This window comes from Amblyraja radiata, chromosome 4 (assembly GCF_010909765.2).
Source record: "Amblyraja radiata isolate CabotCenter1 chromosome 4, sAmbRad1.1.pri, whole genome shotgun sequence".
NCBI lineage: Eukaryota > Metazoa > Chordata > Chondrichthyes > Rajiformes > Rajidae > Amblyraja > Amblyraja radiata.
This window is the reverse complement of record NC_045959.1, coordinates 67,719,637-67,740,007: the sequence shown is the minus strand read 5'-3', so window position 1 is coordinate 67,740,007 and position 20,371 is coordinate 67,719,637. Positions and strand designations below refer to the sequence as shown.

The window sequence follows — 20,371 nt, the reverse complement described above, 5'->3', positions numbered from 1 at the left end:
GCAGCACTTAGAGAGGACGTACAGGAGGATTCAGCCGCTGAGGCAATACAAATAAGAAAGGTGCAAGCACCCTAATGGGATTGCAATGTAGTCCTGCCAATAGCAAGTGGGAAGTAGGCGAATGTAGGCAACGTTCTAAACAAGTACTTTGCATCTGTTTTCACCAAGGAAAAGGACATGGAGGACAATGAGATCAAGATGGAGAATATTAATATGCAAGGGTAATTTGAGATTAAGGACGAAGGGATGTTGGGGCTCTTGAAGAGCATCGAGATGGTTAAATCCCCAGACCCTGATAAGATCTATATTGAGAGAGGCAAGAGAGGATATTACGGGAGCCTTGATGAAGATCTTTGTGTCTTCCCTAGCTCACTTCTCAGGTAAGATCTGGTAGAACTGGAGAGTAGCTAAATTTGTCCCTTTGTTTAAGAAGGGAAGTAGAGAGAATCCAGGGAATGAGAGGCCGGTGAAGTATAGTCATTAGTAGGGAAGCTTGGAGAGAATTCTTCAGGATAGGATTTACTCCCATTTGGATGAGAAAGGGTTAATTATGGACATTCATTTGGCTTTGCATGCAGCAGATGGTGTCTTGCCAATTAAAAAAAATTTTCAGGGGACGACAAAGGTGATAAATTAGGACAGTAGATGTTGTCGATTTGGATTTTAATAAAGTATTTGATCAAAGTCCCCCATGGTAGGCTGATCCAGAAGATTAAGATGCAGGAGATTAAGTGACTTGGTTGTATGGATTCATAACTGGCTTACTGATAGAAGACAGAGGGTTGTGGTGGAAGGACAATATTCAGACTGGAGGTCTCTGACCAGTGGAGTTCCGCAGAGATCTGTGCTGAGACCTCTGTTGTTTGAGATAGATATATATAAATGACTCAAGGCATCAACATTGATGTGTGGGTGAGTAAGTTTGCAGATGGCTCCAAGACTGCTAGGGTGGCAAACTGTGAAGAAAGTTGTCAAAGTATACAGCGAGATATCGATCAGTTATGTAAATGAACAGAGAAATGGCAGATGGAGTTTAATCTGAGCAAGTGCAAGGTGTTGCACTTTGAGAGGTCAAATGTATGGGAAAATATACAATTAAGGGCACGACCTTTTATAGCATTGATGTACAGAGGGATCTTGGAGTTCTAATCCATAACTCCCTAAAAGTGCCAACACATGGAATACTAGTGGTCAAGGAGAGACTGATAGAAGTATATAAAATTGTGAGAGACATAGATAGTGTAGACAGTAAGAATATTTTTCCAATGGGAATATCAAATACTAGAGGGCATTGTTTTAAGGTGAGAGGGGCATAGTTTAAAGGAGATGTGCAGAGCAAGATTTTTTTTCCCAACACAGAGGATGGTGAGTGCCTGGAATGCGCTGCCAAGAGTGGTAGTGGAAGCAAAGACAATAGTGGCATTTGAGACACTTTTGGATAGGCATAAGGATAAACAGGGTAGACACAAAATGCTGGAGTAACTGAGCGGGTGTAGCAGCATCTATGGAGAGAAGGAATTGGTGACTTTCGGGTTGCTACCCTTCTTCAGACTGATGTCAGGGGAGGGGGCGGGACAAAGAAAGAATGTAGGTGGAGACAGTAAGACTAGTGGGGGAACTGGGAAGGGGATAGAGAGAGAAAGCAAGGGCTACCTGAAGTTAGAGAAGTCAATGTTCATACTGCTGGAGTGTAAATTACCCGTGGGCGGAAATCCCGGGAAGGTGGGGAGGGGGGGGCGGCCAAACCCTCCCATGTTTTGATAAGGTGGGGGACAATCCCCCCCCCATGTTTTGTCATCCGGACTTTGAAATTTGGTGAAAAAAAATCTATTAAAAATCTCCGCTTTCCGCGAGACAGTGCGGGTGTCACTGTTAAGCGCTTGTTAAATGTCACTGTTAACATCGTATTAACACGATGTGTCACCAATTGTGTTTTGACCTTCAAATATTACTGAAGGTATTCACAGAGAATTTCTTAAAACTATCTGATGCGGGTACAATTACCATTTGAACTAATTGGCTGTATTGGTGGATGGGAATGATTTAAACAGGTATCGGATTTAAACGGGTCAGGTCATTAAGGGCTCCGGTCGAACGGGTTTCCTGGCTGGCTTGCAGGTAAGTTCCTCATTCACGGTCACTCACGTTATTTAGGTTTTTTTTCCCCATCTCTCTCTCTCTCTCTCCCCCCCCCCTCTAAGGTTGGTTCTTCTGTTTGCCTTCATTTGCTTCAGTTTTATTTGTTTAAGTGTTATTTATCACATTGTAGCTTTTGAAAGATTCAAGCGGGTATCAGATGCTTTCTAAGGGCTGAATCGGTCCGATCACGGGGCCTTTCATCGCCCGGCATGGCTTAAAATCGCGGCGCACCGGGCAATGAAAGGCCCCGCAAACGGGCCGATTCAAGCCCCTATTCGGGGCGGACGGAGCTGATGTTGCTGGAGTTCGGAGTCGGTCACCAACCAGGTCAGCTCCCGATGTTACCGTTCACAGGGCCCAAGGCCTCCAAAGCCAAGCGCATATGTGTGTGCGGCCACCAAGAAATTGTGCCCCCGTCCCATGTTTTGATAGCGATTTCCGCCCCTGCAATTACCCAAGCGAAATATTAGAGAAGTCAATGGATCAACAAATATTAGAGAAATCAATGAAGTCAACAGGGAACGGATCAAAATAGATTATGTGCAGGCTGATAAGAGTTAACATAGAAACATAGAAAATAGGTGCAGGAGTAGGCCAGTCAGCCCTTCAAACCAGCACCGCGATTCCACATGCTCACCCAAAACCAGTACCCCATTCCTACTTTTTCCCCCATGTCCCTTGATTCTGTTAGTCCCAAGAGCTCTCTCTTGAAAACATACAGTGAATTAGCCTCCACTGCTTTCTGTGCCAGAGAATTCCACAGATTCATAACTCTCTGGGTGAAAACGTTTGTCCTCATCTCAATCCTAAATGGCCTACCCCATATTCTTAAACTGTGATCCCTGGTTCTGGACTCCCCCAACATCAGGAATATTTTCCCTGCATCTAGCCTGTCCAATTCCTTAAGAATTGTATATGTTTCCATAATTCCCTCTCATTCTTCTAAATTCCAGTGAATGCAAGCCCAGTCGACCCATTCTTTTATCGTATGTCAATCCCGCCTAAGCTGCACTCCCTCAATAGCAATAATGTCCCTCCTCAAACTGGAAGACCAAAACTGCACAGAATACTCCAGGTGTGGTCTCACCAGGGCCCTGTACAGCTGCAGTAGGACTTCCTTGCTCCTACACTCAAATCGTCTTGCTATGAAGGCCAACATGCCATTTGCTATCTTCACTGCCTGCAATACTTGCAAGTTGGTCTTGGCATCATGTTCGGCCAAGACATTGTTGGCCTAAGAGCTTGTTCCTGTGCTATACATTGAACATATGGAACTTTTTTGCACACACTGAACTTTTTTTTGTTTATTATATGGTTTACAGTGTACTATGTTTACATATTTTGTTGCGCTGCTGCAAGTAATAATTTCATTGTTCTATCTGGGACATATGGCAGTAAAACACTCTTGACAATACTGTTCTATGCTCTATCATATAACACGTATAAGAACCTTGAATGTAATATAAGCCAAATCCCTATATACGCCAGGCCTCTGTATCTTGCATTCCAATTAAGCAGCCTATTGTGGATTGCCAGTCTGCTCTCTCCTTCATGGATTACAAACATTATTTACACCACAGAGGGAGTGAGTGCTTCCTTTTAAATCTAGCACAAAGTGTGATTGGTCTTTCAGTACAATTAACCAGCCCATCTAGCCCAGCATCAAATGCCATTCCTCAAACAACTCCGATCTCCCACCACATTTTGACATGGCAGGCAGTGACTAGTGGGGGACCGCAAGGCTCAGTGCTGGGGCCGCAGCTATTTACAATATATATTAATGATTTAGATGAAGGGATTAAAAGTAACATTAGCAAATTTGCAGATAACACAAAGCTGTGTGGCAGTGTGAACTGTGAGGAGGATGCTATGAGAATGCAGGGTGACTTGGACAGGTTGGGTGAGTGGGCAGATGCATGGCAGATGAAGTTCAATGTGGATAACTGTGAGGTTATCCACTTTTTTGGCAAAAACAGGAAGGCAGATTATTATCTAAATGGTGTCAAGTTGGGAAAAGTGGAAGTACAACGGGATCTGGGGGTCCTTGTTCATCAGTCACTGAAAGTAAGGATACAGGTACAGCAGGAGTGAAGAAAACTATAACAGTGGCCTTCATAACAAGAGTATAGGAGTAAAGAGACCCTTCTGCAGTTGTTCAGGACCCTAGTGAGACCACACCTGGAGTATTGTGTACAGTTTGGATTTCCAAATTTGAGGAAGGACATTCTTGCTATTGAGGGAGTGCAGAGTAGGTGCACAAGGTTAATTCCCGGGATGGCGGGACTGTCATATGTTGATAGAGTGGAGCAGCTGGGCTTGTATACTCTGGAGTTTAGAAGGATGAGAGGGTATTTCCTTGAAACATATAAGATTGTTAAGGGTTTGGACATGCTTGGACAGTTTAAGAATGAGTAAGCCATTTAGAACGGAGACGAGGAAACACTTTTTCTCACAGAGAGTGGTGAGTCTGTGGAATTCTCTGCCTCAGAGGGTAGTGGAGGCAGGTTCTCTGGATGCTATCAAGAGTGAGCTAGATAGGGGATATGGAGAGAAAGCAGGAATGGGGTACTGATTGTGGATGATCAGCCACGGTCACATTGAATATAAATTCATGAGTGAGATTTAAAAATCATGCTATATTGTGAATTCTTGTGTGAATGGGATTAGTTTGTTATTTGGATACTTAGGCTATTTTTTTTTATTATCTTTTTCTTAAGAAATTGAATCTACAGGACATTCTTAATGGGAAAGTAGTGGGCAGAAAGGCATGTCATGCGTGGTTTGAAGAGCAAAAATGTTGTAGTCTACAATGCCAAAATTGAAAAGGTGAGGAAAAACAAGGTGTACAGAGTTGCTTATTGGTTACAATCTGAGGAGTATGATGATGCTACTGATTATGATATGCCAATGTACGAACTAGCAACTGATCTTCTCCATAAAGACATAGAAACATAGAAAATAGGTGCAGGAGTAGGCCATTCAGCCCTTCGAGCCTGCACTGCCATTCAATATGATCATGGCTGATCATCCAACTCAGTATCCTGTACCTGCCTTCTCTCCATACCCCCTGATCCCTTTAGCCACAAGGGCCACATCTAACTCCCTCTTAAATATAGCCAATGAACTGGCCTCAACTACCTTCTGTGGCAGAGAATTCCAGAGATTCACCACTCTGTGTGAAAAATGTTTTCCTCATCTCGGTCCTAAAAGATTTTCCCCTTATCCTTAAACTGTGACCCCTTGTTCTGGACTTCCCCAACATCGGGAACAATCTTCCTGCATCTAGCCTGTCCAACCCCTTAAGAATTGTGTACGTTTCTATAAGATCCCCCTTCAATCTTCTAAATTCTAGCGAGTACAAACCGAGTCTATCCAGTCTTTCTTCATATGAAAGTCCTGACATCCCAGTAATCAGTCTGGTGAACCTTCTCTGTACTCCCTCTATGGCAAGAATGTATTTCCTCAGATTAGGAGACCAAAACTGTACACAATACTCCAGGTGTGGTCTCACCAAGACCCTGTACAACTGCAGTAGAACCTCCCTGCTCCTATACTCAAATCCTTATGCTATGAATGCTAACATACCACTCGCCTTCTTCACTGCCTGCTGCACCTGCATGCCTACTTTTAATAACTGGTGTACCATGACATTGCATCTCCTCCTTTCCTAATTGGCCACCATTCAGATAATAGTCTACTTTCCTGTTTTTGCCACCAAGGTTGATAATCTCACATTTATCCACATTAAACTGCATCTGCCATGCATTTGCCCACTCACCCAGCCTATCCAAGTCACCTTGCAGCCTCCTAGCCTCCTCCACACAGCTAACACTGCCCCCCAGCTTCGTGTCATCCACAAACTTTTAGATGTTGCATTCAATTCCCTCGTCCAAATCATTAATATATATCGTAAATAGCTGGGGTCCCAGCACTGAGCCTTGCGGTACCCCACTAGTCACTGCCTGCCATTGTGAAAAGGACCCGTTTACTCCTACTCTTTGCTTCCTGTCTGCCAGCCAGTTCTCTATCCACATCAATACTGAACCCCCAATACCGTTTGCTTTAAGTTTGTATACTAATCTCTTATGTGGGACCTTGTCGAAAGCCTTCTGAAAGTCCAGATATAACACATCCACTTATCCACTCTACTAGTTACATCCTCGAAAAATTCTATAAGATTCGTCAGACATGATTTACCTTTCCTAAATCCATGCTGACTTTGTCCAATGATTTCACCACTTTCCAAATGTGCTGCTATCCCATCTTTAATAACTGATTCTAGCAGTTTTCCCACTACCGACGTTAGACTAACTGGTCTGTAATTCCCCGTTTTCTCTCTCCCTCCCTTTTTAAAAAGTGGGGTTACATTAGCTACCCTCCAATCCTCAGGAACTACTCCAGAATCTAAAGAGTTTTGAAAAATTATCACTAATGCATCCACTATTTCTGGGGCTACTTCCTTAAGTACTCTGGGATGCAGCCTATCTGGCCTTGGGGATTTATTGGCCTTTAATCCATTCAATTTACCTAACATCACTTGCCGGCAAACCTGGATTTCACTCAGTTCCTCCATCTCATTTGACCCCTGGTCCCCTGCTATTTCCAGCAGATTATTCATGTCTTCTTTAGTGAAGACAGAACCAAAGTAGTTATTCAATTGGTCTGCTATGTCCGTGTTCCCCATGATCAATTAGTTTCTGATTGCAAGACTTGGTCTATTGCTAGAAATTGTAATTTATTTACCTATCTTTCACAGACTTACAGCATATAATACAATAATATTAAAGTTCTGATCTTGAAAATATCACATTTTTGAATTTTCAAGGCAGTCTGGGTGTTTATTACTATTTCCGTCACAACGGTCAATTTTGTAATTAGCTACAATTAGGTAATTAACTAATTATCTGCTTTAATTTCAGGTCATCCAAGTAAGATGTTTTATATTTGTTTCAGAATGCTTCAATCTATAATAACTGAATATTTCATTCAGTTCTCTTAATTTTTTAAGAAAGTTATGGGCTTTTTTCTGTCCTCGATTACAGCTTTTGTGTTAAGTCAATGGAAAAGCAATAGGGAACAAGATGCTAATTTCCGAGTATGAAAATGGCCATAACATTTTGTAATACTGAAGATATGAAAGTGAATTAGGTGTCAAATTAAACTTCTTTTTTTGCTTTATCTGATGGGATAAATTGCAGACTTGATTTTTAAAATCTCAAAATTTTGTAACATTGCCAGAAAATGTACCTGCATCTTGGAGGCCGAAGGTTAGGTTGTTAGCCAAGAAAGATAGACTTGGTTATCCCTCAGTACAGCAACATCTAGAACGATGTTGCTGTACTGAGGGATAACCAAGTCTATCCGTCATTGCTGGCAGCTGATGGGAAGCGGCTGTAAAGTGGGAAGCGGCTGTAAAAGGACAGCGCTGCTGGGGGGAGGGAAGTTCCTTTCAGAGCGTGTGGGTAGTCTGTCCAGGGGTAAAGTTGCGGGGAGGGCAGGAGCGTTGAGAAGAGGGGGTCGGCCGTGGATCATCCAGCTCAAGAGCGGGTCAGCGGGCGATGGATAACAGGACAGCAGGCAGTGGAGCTTACTCCATATGTCAGTGCGAGTAACCTCAATTGATCCCTTGTTCGCACTGACAAAGGAGTAAGCTCCACCGCCCGCTGTGATGTTATCCATCACCTGCTGACCTGCTCCGCTCTATGATTTTTGCTCTTGAGCTGGTCCCCTCACTGTTCAGATGGAGAGCACTGCCGGCAGAAGGCGCTGAGATGGCAGTCGGTTCCACTGTCCGGTGATGGAGGCCGCTCGTAGACGAGCTGCTTCCTTCCCCGGCCACAATGCGGTGGCTAGACGCCCAGAGCGCCGCGGCAGCGATGAGTGAGTGAATTAATGGCATGAACCCGACCCCCTCCTTCTCAAAGCTCCTGCCCACCCTGCAACTTTACCCCTGGCTAGACTCCCCACACGCTGTGAAAGGAACTCTCCCCCGAATTGTCATATTACTCACGACACGTGACTCATTTATAATTATTTATTTATATTTCTATGAAAAATGATCCTAATTGGGCCCCACACCTCCTAAGGCCGGCCCTGTCTACAATACACGGTGCCTCAGGAAGGCCGTCAGCATTCACAAAGACTCCTCACACTCGTGCAATAGTTCGAACTTCTACCTTCAAGCAGACGTTACAAGACCTTCTACGCCCGCATCTCCAGACTTAGGAACAGCTTCATCCCCAGAGCTATAGCTGCTCTGAACCAGCCCTGCTGAGTGCCCCCACCCCACCCATCCCATGAACTGTCTTCCTCGGATGGTCAAGTCGCACATCGAACCGGCACAGACCTATTTGCACTTTATACTGTTTTACTGGGTTTTTTTAAAATCTTGTTTCTCTGGGTGTCTAAATTTTTAGTTAAATAAGTTATTACATCGGATGAAAGCTGCATACCAAATCTCGTTGTACCTCTGTGCAATGACAATAAAAGATATTATTATATTTACATCATCAAATGTTTTCACCAGAAAACCGTGGATAACAATCATTTGGAAATAAACCAAAAACCTTAAGAGTTATGCATGCAAACAATCACCCGATGTAGAAATGTAATATTACAACTCTGAATGCTTCATGCATGCAAAAATCAGACAGTCCATTCAGATGAAAATGTTATGAGCCACCCATTCAGCTCTTATTCTGTTCAAGATAGAGTTAAACAGTTTCATCATTATATTAGACTCATTTGCTATTGTATAAAAAAATTGATTAATGTGGAAATCACCCGTAATGCTATGCCTTATTTTCACCATTAATCCTTCCAATTACATCAGACCAAAGTTTCCCTCCTGAGAACAGTCTTTGTAAAACATGAGGATCTTCAATGCAGTTAGCTGTTAGCAATTTACAAATAATCACATTTTTCTGGGGAAGTGATAGAAAGTTACTTGCCTTCACTGGACTGACTGCTTGTTAATGAATTTAGCATGCAGCTGTACTTGTGGGAGGTGTTTGCTGTACTCTGGCTTTTTAGAACAGATCTTCTTTCCTTCGTAACTCTTGAATTACTAGTCATTACCTCTCCATCTGATAAATCACTCTCACTGGAACTCCACACAATTTCTGCACTTTCCTCCAAGTTCTGACTGCCAGTGTTTGTTGTATCTAATATGGCATAAAAAAGTTCCAAACATACAATTATGCAGAATATATTTTAATATAATAATAGGTTTGGCACAAATATTTAATTTTATAACTTTAAAAAATACATTTAATGTTAATAGACAAAGTAGAACACTCTGAATATATTTGCATTTATCTCTTACTTTTCATCAATAAACTGTGTTTTAACATAAATCACTGATGGAGGTCAATGCCCTAACTAATATGTGCACAGCAGTGTCCCACAAACAGGAATTAAATAAATGGCCGGTGAGTTTGCTTATAATGTTACAAAGACAAATACAAATTGCCTTTATTGTCATTCAAACAAACAGGGGTTTGAACAAAATGTTATTCCCTACAGTCATAACAGTAAAATAAACAAAACACTCAATTAGCACAGTTTCACACAAACATCCATCACAGTCAATCTCCAAACACCTCCTCACTGTGATGGAAGGCAAAAGTCTTATCTATTCCCTGTTCTTTGTTGTTAGTTAGCCAAAGGAACTTCACTATTGCCATTTGAATCATGTTTAACATTTTTTTTATAATCCTCCTGTCCCTCAGTTGTTCAACTGTTTGATCAATATTTGATCCTCAAGACCTATTATAAGTTACTGTACAGTAAACAAAAATGCTGGAGAAACTCAGTGGGTGAAGCAGCATCTAGATCTATGGAGCGAAGGAATAGGTGACGTTTCGGGTCAAGACCCTTCTTCAGACTGATGTGGGGGTGGGGGGAAGAAGAAGGGAAGAAGAATAAGAAGTAGGTTGTTGGAGAGTTGGGAAGGGGAGGGGAAGGAGGGAGAAAGCAAGAACTACCTGAAATTGGAGAAGTCAATGTTCATACTGCTGTGTGTAAACTACCCAAGCAAAATATGAGGTGCTGCTCCTCCAATTTGCTGTGGGACTCACTATGGCCATGGAGGAGGCCCAGGACAGAAAGGTCAGATTTGGAATGGGAGGAAGAGTTGATGTGCTGAGCCACTGGGAGATCAGGTTGATTAATGCGAACTGAGCGGAGGTGTTGGGCGAAGCAATCGCCAAGCCTGCGCTTGGTCTCACCGATATAGAGCAGTTGACACCTAGAACAGCGGATGCAATAGATGAGATTGGAGGATGTGCAGGTGAATCTCTGCCTCACCTGGAAAGATTGCTTGGGTCCTTGGATGGAGTCGAAGGGGAGGTAAAGCGACAAGTGTAGCATTTCCTGCAGTTGCAAGGGAAAGTACCAGGGGAGGGGGTGGTTTGGGTGGAAAGGGACAAATTGACCGGGGAGTTACGGAGTGAGCGGTCTCTACGGACAGCCAAAAGGGGAGGAGATGGGAAGATGTGGCCAGTGGTGGGATCCCGTCGGAGGTGGCGAAAATGTCGGAGGATTATCAGTTGTATGTGACGGCTGGTAGGGTGGAAGGTGTGGACAAGGGGGACTCTGTCCTTGTTACGAGTGGGGGGATGGGGAGTGAGAGCGGAGCTACGGGATGTAGAGAAGACCCTGGTGAGATCCTCATCTATAGTCAAAGAGGGGAACCCCCGTTCCCTAAAGAATGAGGACATCTCCAAAGACCTGGTTTGGAACACCTCTTCCTGGGTGCAGATGCGGCGTAGACGGAGGAATTGGGAGTAGGGGATAGAGTCCTTGCAGGAAGCAGGATGAGAAGTGTAGTGCAGATAGCCATGGGAGTCAGTGGGTTTGTAGTAGATGTCGGTCAGTAGTCTGTTACCTGCGATGGAGATAGTAAGGTCTAGAAACGGTAGGGAGATGTCGGAAATGGTCCAGGTGATTTTGAGTGCCGGATGGAAGTTAGTGGTGAAATGGATGAAGTCAGTGAGTTCTGCATGGGTGCAGGAGGTAGCACCAATGCAGTTGTCAATGTAGCGGAGGTAGAGTTCGGGGATACGACCACTGTACGCCTCGAACAAGGATTGTTCGATGTACCCTGCAAAGAGGCAGGCATAGCTGAGGCCCATGCGCGTGCCCATAGCTATGCCTTGTTTACTCTACAGTGCTTTTGGTGAGAGAGGAGATGATATCTCTTACTATACACTCTTGGTGGTGCATTTGAGTATTAAAATCAAAGATGATGTTTTAGTTGGAACTAGATGTTAACTTCTAAGAAAGTAATAATTGAGATTGTGTTCTCTGGCATAAATCATAACACCTTAATTTTAAAACTACAATGGAAATATGTGGAAAATTCATAATTTTCACCAACTTCCTTTTTTTGTGGATGCATTTCATCTGGTCTGAACATGTATTAATATACTATTATCAAGAACTGTCACAAATAAATTATTTGGAGAGAGAAGTGGTCACTCTTACCAGAAAAAGTATTAATGAAGGAATAAAATAATCCAAAATAGTGTATTTTAACTCAGGGCATACTTATCTCAGGATAAGTAGGAAACAGGCTTAGTAAGCAGCAAATAATAGATTTGGCAATCATATAATTGAGCTGCCACTTTCTTAGAGATACTACATGTCATTTATATATTTAAAGTTTCAAAAGATGAAAAGGGGGTATAAAATCCACTTTTTCGTGTTTTCACCTACCACCATGCTACAAACACCAAATGCTTCATGTTCACATCCTGGACCAAACTTAATTACCTGATCTCAGCAGTAGTGGTGCTGCACATTAGGATAAGTGTCCATTGCTGGAGAGGTATTAAATTAAAAAAATATATATTTATCACCTCTTCCTGAATAAATGCAGCTGCATGATCTTGATGCCCTTTATATACAAATTGAAAGCTGAAACTTGGTGCGTAAATTCCTAACAACAGCCATGGACTGTTGCCATAAAACAGAGATACTTGAAACTTCAACTCTAATAACAATCAGCACCTTCAATGAGAGTACAAGTAAGCACTTGAAATTAGAAAAATTACCTTCAGCAGAATGAAGTGCAGGTGCAAGGTTTCGGACTACTTTTAAATCTTGTCTCATGGATCTCTTATCCTGTTACATAATATTTGGAGATGAATAGCATTTCAGCATTAAAAAATATTCAATGACATGGGTAGGAAAAGTACGTTAATTTCAAATATCACATTTCAGATCTAATTTTTTTTTCAAAATGGCGCTACTAATATCAAAAAGAGCAAATGAAAATATTTTAATGTTTTTATCTGCATTTTAAAAATACTGAGCTGCATTATCTAAAATAATATTTTTCAGGAGTGTTTTACACAGGTTAAAGATTTTAGTGATCAAACTCTGAGCTCAGTTTATGTTGTATCTGCATCTAAGCAAGATGATTGACACAGTTTGTGATATACAATTATTGCATGCACAATAATATCTCTACAATATTATAGCTAACTAGACCAGGTGCAGACCCGTTGGGTCTGTTCCCCCAAAGTGTGGTTGCGGGGGAGGGGGGCGGCGGCATGAGGCGTCACACACACTAACTACCCCCGCGCACACACGCTAACTACCCCCCTCGATATTATATTAATATTATTAATTTGCTCCTTTTACCCCATAACCGCCTTATCCACTGACGCATAGCCCCCAACTCGCAGGCGCGTCTAGAGAGGGAGGGGGAGGATAGAGAGGGCAGAGAGAAAATGGGGAGAGACAGAGAGAAAGGGGCAGAGACAGAAGGGCAAGAGACAGAGGAAGAGGGGGGGTGGAGGTGAGGGAGGGTGGGTGAGGGGGGAGGCGGGGTGAGATAAATGGGAGGACAGAGAGAGGGGAGGAGAGAGAGGGAGTGAGGGGGCGTAGAGAGGGGGGAGGGAAGGGGGTAGGAGAGGGGTGGAGGGGAGAGAATGAGCGGGGGAGAGAGAGAGAGAGAGAGAGAGAGAGAGAGAGAGAGAGAGAGAGAGAGAGAGAGAGAGAGAGAGAGAGAGAGAGAGAGAGAGAGAGAGAGAGAGAGAGAGAGAGAGAGAGAGAGAGAGAGAGAGGGGAGAGAGATGGGGGAGAGAGAGAGCGGGAGAGGCAGAGAGATCGAAATGCAACCGTGCGTCATGCATTCAGAATGTTCTGGAAATGAAGCGTGCGCGTCTCATGCACGAAAGCTGTCGGCAGCTCTATGGAATTCAGGGGAGCAGCCTTCCGCGTCACACACACCCTAACCCCCCCCCCCCCCTCTAACCACCCTGGAAGGGGAAGGGGAAGGGGGGAGGGAAGGGGGGAGAGAGAGAGGGGGGTGGAGGAGTGGAGGAGAAGGATGGTGGGCGAGGGGAGAAGGGTGTTAAAAAAAAAAACATGCCACGCACAGCTCCTTAAAACTGCTCTTCTCACCTTGAAGCTATGCCCTCTAGTCTTTGATATTTTTCCACCCTGGGGAAAAAAGGTTCTAACTGTCTTTCCTATCTATGCATGTCATAATGTTATTTACTTCCATCAGGCTTCCCCTCAGGTGTCAGAGGTTATGAGGGAGAAGGCAGAAGAATGGGGTTAGGAGGGAGAGATAGATCAGCCGTGATTGAATGGCAGAATAGACTTGATGGGCTGTGGCCTAATTCTACTTCTATTCTTTAACCTCCGGCGTTCCATAGAAAACAGTCTGAGTCTATCCAACTTCTTCTTATAGCTCTAATCCAGGCAGTGAACTCAAGCCAGAACGGGGTACTGATTTTGGATGATCAGCCATGATCATATTGAATGGAGGTGCTGGTTCGAAGGGCCAAATGGCCCACTCCTGCACCTATTTTCTATGTTTCTATCCAGCATGTGAATCCATTCTAACAAAATCTGTTCTGACAGAAGGTCACTAATCAGAGATAGCATCATTGCCTAAGCAGCTGAGCATTTCCAGTATTTTCTGTATCTCTAAATTAACCTAAACTAAACACTCCATCTGTCCATCTCCTGCACACTCCTCCAATCGGGTCCTCTCCCCCCCCCATTGTTCCCAACTGCCCATCCCACCTCCCACCTACGGGAGTCAAGATTGTCCCGTCAACGGAAGGCTCGAGGTCCCCGACCACGGGAGAACAAAGGGAAGAGACTTGAACTTTATTTCGCCTTCCATCACAGTGAGGAATATGTAGGAGTCACTGTGGTGGATGTTCATGTTAAAATGTGTTTTGGGTGATCTGTTGCTTTTTATTAGAATGACTGACTTGGCAAATGAAATTCCTCGTATGTTGCAAAACATACTTGGTAAATAAAGTACTATTCTAATTCTAATTCTGATACTTTACCTTCCTTGCTCATTAGATTCTGTAATCTGCAGTTCTTGGCTACCTTCACCTTTCATACCCCAGCCTCTGTTTTCTGCAGCGCTCTCTCCCCCACCTGACTCCATCCATTAACCCAACTCCCCTCACCTAGATCCACCTATTGCGTGCAAACTCACGCCCACCTCCCTTACCTCTTTACACTGGATATCTCTCTCCACTCTTTCAGTCCACTGCAAGGGTCTCTCCCAAAATGTCCATTTCCCTCCATTGATGCTGCCTGACCCACTGAATCCCTACAGCAATTTCCAACCCTTACTTTATGTTTTCTTTTGCCTAACACCCTTTTCTGCATTTTAAAACTTGATCCATCTCTAACTTTTCCCCTAACTAGTTCCGATGACTACCAGCCTCAAATATTAACTGCTCTTCTCTCCCTAGATGCCAACTGACCTGCTGAGAATTCCCGGCATTTTGTGGTGTTATGGTTTTTTATGGGAGATGTTAATTTCATTACTAAGTGCTGGGTTGGCTTGTATCAGATGTCAATTAAAGGACAGAAGTTCATAAAAGACAATACCAATAGATACAAGTGCATATTTGAAACATGGCTTAAAAAAAACTGCTGAGATTAGGATAGAAATGGAAAGCAATAGAAAGTCACCAATGAAGTAGAAAACAAGATTTGCGACCTAACAATATTAAATTATCTTACCTCCTTATGTAATAATTCTTGAAAACCTTCTCCACAATAGTCCCATGATTTTGCAACTGAAGGTGTAAATTTCTTAGCAAGGCTATTTGCCCTCTTGCAAGCAACTTCTGCATCACGTAAAGAAATGAATCCCTGTGTCATTGCAGTAGTCCTTTTCCTCTGAAAAATAGACAAATATGTAGTATTGCATATTTGTAATAAACCAATTTGCAACTAATTGGATTTACTTCTCAATTTTACAATCCCACCAAGTCAGAAAAAATGTTATTTAACTTTCTTTCATCAAGATTAACAAATAGAATGATATGGCCTTGATTTGTGCGGCAAAGCGAAAAGCCCTAAAACCCATAATGTCTGTGCCAAGCATGTTGTCAACTTAAACTACTCTCATCTGCCTGCACATGATCCACATCGCTCCATCTCCATGTGCCTTTCTAAAAGCCTCTTAATCACCACTATCATAACTGCCTCCGTCATCTCACTGCATTCCAGGCACCAACTACCCTCTGTAAAATCTTGTCTTACACGTCTCTTTTAAACGTTGCCCCTCTCACAGTTATACCCTCTAATATTTGATATTTCTATTCAGGGAAAATGGTTCTAACTATCCAGCCTATGCATAGGGAGGTTGCATGGCAGACGAGGTCACAACCCCTGACCCGTACTGTTGCCATGCAACGCCTTCTGGAGTACAAGCGGTGAACTTCAGGTAAGCACTTACTATGGCTGCCAGTGCAGCGGGCCCATCTTCTGTCTAGGCATCCGGACTTCACGCTGACTGGTTCCACACTCGTGGACCCCGGGCCGTCTGTCCCCGCGGCCGGGTGGGGGGTGAATCACCCGGTGTGTGGGTGTGAATTACCCCGTGTATGGGTCGGGGTTCAGTGGGGCGAATCACCCCGATGTGGGTGTCGGGGGGGGGGGGGGGTGAATCACCCCGTGTGGGGGTGGGGGTGAATCACCCCATGTGTGGTCCGGGGGGTTAATCACCCTGGTGTGGGTATCGTGGGGTGAATCACCCCGTGTGTGGGTCAGTGTCCGGGGGTCGGTGGGGTGAATCACCCCGGTGTGGGGGTCGGGTGCCGGTTCAGCGAGTCAGTGAGAGTGGGTGGGCGGAGGGGCCAGACTGTCCCCAACTCTGCTGCAGTTGACTGGGACATTGCCGGGTTTTCGGCCCCGTGTGTCCACTGCCTGGAGCTGCGGCCCCACTCCACCCGGCCCCGTGTGTGTGTGCTGCCGACCTACAGCCCGTGACAGTGCGGCCACGCAGAGGGAGACGGGGCAGAGGGCGGCCGTGGGCGGACAGCGCTGACCCCGGGGGGAGAGTGGGGGCTGTCCCGAGGGATGCGCTCCTTCGGTCGCTTACACCTTGGTGCTCAGGTTCAGAGCGCTCAGTCACCCTACAGGCCCGGGCAGTCGTGGGCCGGGACTTGCACTCAATCTACCGGCACTCTGCTCTTTTGCAAGTCAGTGAGCAGCAGCGATTGGGGCGGTTTTCTCTCAGTTACCCCTATTTCCACAATGCTTTTGCAGCGCAAAAATTGACCATTTTGGCAGTTTTTAACAGGTAAGAACAGACGTGCTGCGTGTGTTACTAGTGTATGCCGGAAGCTGCCTTGTACTCCAGGGTTGAGCTACTCCGTGCGTCACGCCCTTTGACCTGATGACCTTACATACAACCTCCCTATACTTTTATGTACTTAGAAAGATAGAAAATAGGTGCAGGAGCAGGCCATTCGGCCCTTTGAGCCAGCACTGCCTTTCAATATGATCATGGCTGATTATCCAGAATCAGTACCCCGTTCCTGCTTTCTCCCCATATCCCTTGTTTCCGTTAGCCCCAAGAGCTATATCTAACTCTCTCTTGAAAACATCCAGTGAATTGGCCTCCACTGTCTTCTGTGGAAGAGAATACCTATGTGTATACTTTTTATATATTGCAAGTCAAGGCCCTCCTAACCATCGTGGATTCCTTTTGTGGCGTGATCATTGTCATAATATGGGAAATGCCACAACCAAATTCAACAAAACAAGTTCATCTAAGTAGCAATACAAAGATGGCATGTAACTATTTCTGTGATGTTGACCTCGAAAGTACTAGCCAAGAAATCAAGTGATAACTTCCCTTCCCTTCTTCAGAAAACAATGACACCTCTAATGATGTTGTTTCTATTAGCATATTTTGAAAATCAGTAGTGGGATTGAAATCTTTTAAGTGAGAGGCAAGTACACACCCAAATCACTGAAAAGCAAAACAAAAACCTGCAGAAGCCGGAAATTCAAAATAAAAGCCAAAATTGCTGGGAATACTCAAAAGATCTGGCAGCGTCTGAGGGTTATCGACTTGAAACATTAACATCTTTATCCTCTCCACATCTGCTGCTTAATCTGCTGCACATCCCTCATACTTTCCTTCTTCTGTTTAAGATTTTCAACATCTTCCGTTTTTAGTTTTTCAAGAACAGAAGGGGGTCAGTCAAAACTCCAGTGGTACATCCCTTCCCAATAAATTCAGATATCGCATCAGAGTGTAAAAGGCAAAACAGAAACATTCACAACCATCTTCATCATAGAAGTAGAAAAAATGAACTGCCAATACTGGTTTTACAAAACAAAAAGTGCTGGAGTAACTCAGCGGATCTGGCAGCATCTCTGGAGAAAAAGGATGGGTAATGTTTTGGATCAGAAAAGTTACCTCTCCATGCTCTCCAAAGATGCTACCTAATGCACTGAGCTTCTCCAGCACTTTGCGCCTTTTCATCCAAAAAGTGTTTGTTGGATAATGCAATGTAGCCCCCCACATCAGATCTCCAAAGTCAAGATCATAGCTTTCTGCCAGCTCAATTCACTTTACTTGGTGCCAAGAAAAATATTGTCTTGCCACCTTCAGCTGAAAAATGACCACCAATTTTCACAACATCTTTCTAGGTCAGGATTGTCTCAATGCAAAACAACTCTATCGACTTCCTATTCTTCTTCATTAGTAAAGCAATCAGTAACATTGATAATTACCAGTGACCCAAAGTAAAACTGGACCAGCACCAGAGGTCAGAGACTGCAAATTGTCAATTTTAAGTTCTGATCCCAAAGTTCATCAGATGCTTTAGTGTGGATGTGGCTCAGATGTGTGTTACGGAGTTGGTACATGGAAGAGCATCCGTTTTCACTTCATGTTGGTAAGGAAATTTGTCATTTTTTAAAAAATGGTGTTGGTTCAGACCTGTCCCATTTAAAACAGCTTTCTCCCCATATCCCAAAGAGTAGGAGTAAACGGGTCCTTTTCACAATGGCAGGCAGTGACTAGTGGGGTACCGCAAGGCTCAGTGCTGGGACCCCAGCTATTTACAATATATATTAATGATCTGGATGAGGGAATTGAAGGCAATATCTCCAAGTTTGCGGATGACACTAAGCTGGGGGGCAGTGTTAGCTGTGAGGAGGATGCTAGGAGACTGCAATCTGCTGGGTGAGTGGGCAAATGTTTGGCAGATGCAGTATAATGTGGATAAATGTGAGGTTATCCATTTTGGTGGCAAAAACAGGAAAGCAGACTATTATCTAAATGGTGGCGGACTAGGAAAAGGGGAGATGCAGCGAGACCTGGGTGTCATGGTACACCAGTCATTGAAAGTGGGCATGCAGGTGCAGCAGGCAGCGAAGAAAGCGAATGGTATGTTAGCTTTCATAGCAAAAGGATTTGAGTATAGGAGCAGGGAGGTTCTACTGCATTGGAAACAGGGTCTTGGTGAGACCACACCTGGAGTATTGCGTACAGTTTTGGTCTCCAAATCTGAGGAAGGACATTATTGCCATAGAGAGAGTGCAGAGAAGGTTCACCAGACTGATTCCTGGGATGTCAGGACTGTCTTATGAAGAAAGACTGGATAGACTTGGTTTATACTCTCTAGAATTTAGGAGATTGAGAGGGGATCTTATAGAAACTTACAAAATTCTTAAGGGGTTGGACAGGCTAGATGCAGGAAGATTGCTCCCGATGTTGGGGAAGTCCAGGACAAGGGGTCACAGCTTAAGGATAAGGGGGAAATCCTTTAAAACCGAGATGAGAAGAACTTTTTTCACACAGAGAGTGGTGAATCTCTGGAACTCCCTGCCACAGAGGGTAGTCGAGGCCAGTTCATTGGCTATATTTAAGAGGGAGTTAGATGTGGCCCTTGTGGCTAAGGGGATCAGAGGGTATGGAGAGAAGGCAGGTACGGGATACTGAGTTGGATGATCAGCCATGATCATATTGAATGGCGGTGCAGGCTAGAAGGGCCGAATGGCCTACTCCTGCACCTAATTTCTATGTTTCTATGTTTCTAAAACATCCACAATTGCTTTTCTCCCACAGATACTTCTTGACCCACCAAGTTCCTCCAGCAGCAACTGCAGTCTCATGTCTCCATCATTTCGAAGGTGGTGGAAAAGGTTGTGTTGGAGAGGAAGAAAATGATGGTAGTGTCATGTGCGAAGGGGATGGAAGGGGCATAATGCAAAGGGAATGACAGATTGGTAGGGAGCAGTAAGTGAATGGGGAAGAAGCGCAGTGTGCAAAAGGGCATTGTGAGCAAGTTTGTGAAGGAAAGGAGGGATGATTGTGGGGGGAGTGAGTGAGTGAGTGAGTGAGTGAGTTAGTTAGTTAGTTAGTTAGAGAGTTAGTTAGTTCGTTAGTTTAGTTTAGATATAAGGGGGCAGAAGGGACTGCAGATATTGGCATCTTGAACAAAACAAAGTGCTGGAGAAACTCAGCAGGCCAGATATAGCCTCTGAAGCTGCTGTCTTGCATGTCCACACATTCCTGCCTCTAATGCTGCAAACGATATCAGTGCACTTGTATTATCTCACACCGGGTACCTTTCTGGCGCCGGACATTACCGCACAATCCACTATGGGCCGGAAGCAGCGACTTGCCTCTCCTCGTCTCCACGTTGCGACGGAAATTGAGGCGGGGCACCATGTACTGCGGCTGCGCGGAACTGCCCAATGAGCTGAGTAGGCTGAGCGGCGTCACCTGTAACTGGGCGCCGGTCGGGGCTGCCGATTGGAGGAAAGCTCGGTGACGACATTGCAACCCGACCCCCAGCGCCCACGTGTGTCGGGAGGACCCGCAGCTGCTGGTTTACACCAAAAACAGACACAATATGCTGGAGTGACTCAGCAGGCCAGGCAGCATCTCTGGAGAGAAGGAATGGGTGGGACCCTTCTTCAGCGTGAAAGTCAGGGG

General features: G+C 44.4%; 1 protein-coding gene across 4 annotated transcripts in view; it reads right to left on the bottom strand.

Annotated features, from left to right (window-relative positions):
- spidr (scaffold protein involved in DNA repair) overlaps window positions 1–20,099 on the bottom strand; it is a 261,397-nt gene extending 241,298 nt beyond the window's left edge. For 2 of the 4 annotated variants that reach the window (XM_033019695.1, XM_033019696.1), the window contains exons 1-4: window positions 19,993–20,096; window positions 15,148–15,306; window positions 12,195–12,264; window positions 9,090–9,302 (exon numbers count right to left, since the gene is read on the bottom strand). In XM_033019695.1, the coding sequence (XP_032875586.1) occupies window positions 9,090–9,302; window positions 12,195–12,264; window positions 15,148–15,306; window positions 19,993–20,019 (469 nt within the window). In that variant the 5' untranslated portion in view covers window positions 20,020–20,096. Of the gene's footprint in view, window positions 1–9,089; window positions 9,303–12,194; window positions 12,265–15,147; window positions 15,307–19,992 lie in introns of all 4 variants that reach the window. The other 2 variants (XM_033019697.1, XM_033019698.1) reach the window with 2 other exon arrangements.
- Window positions 20,100–20,371: the final 272 nt, after the last annotated feature.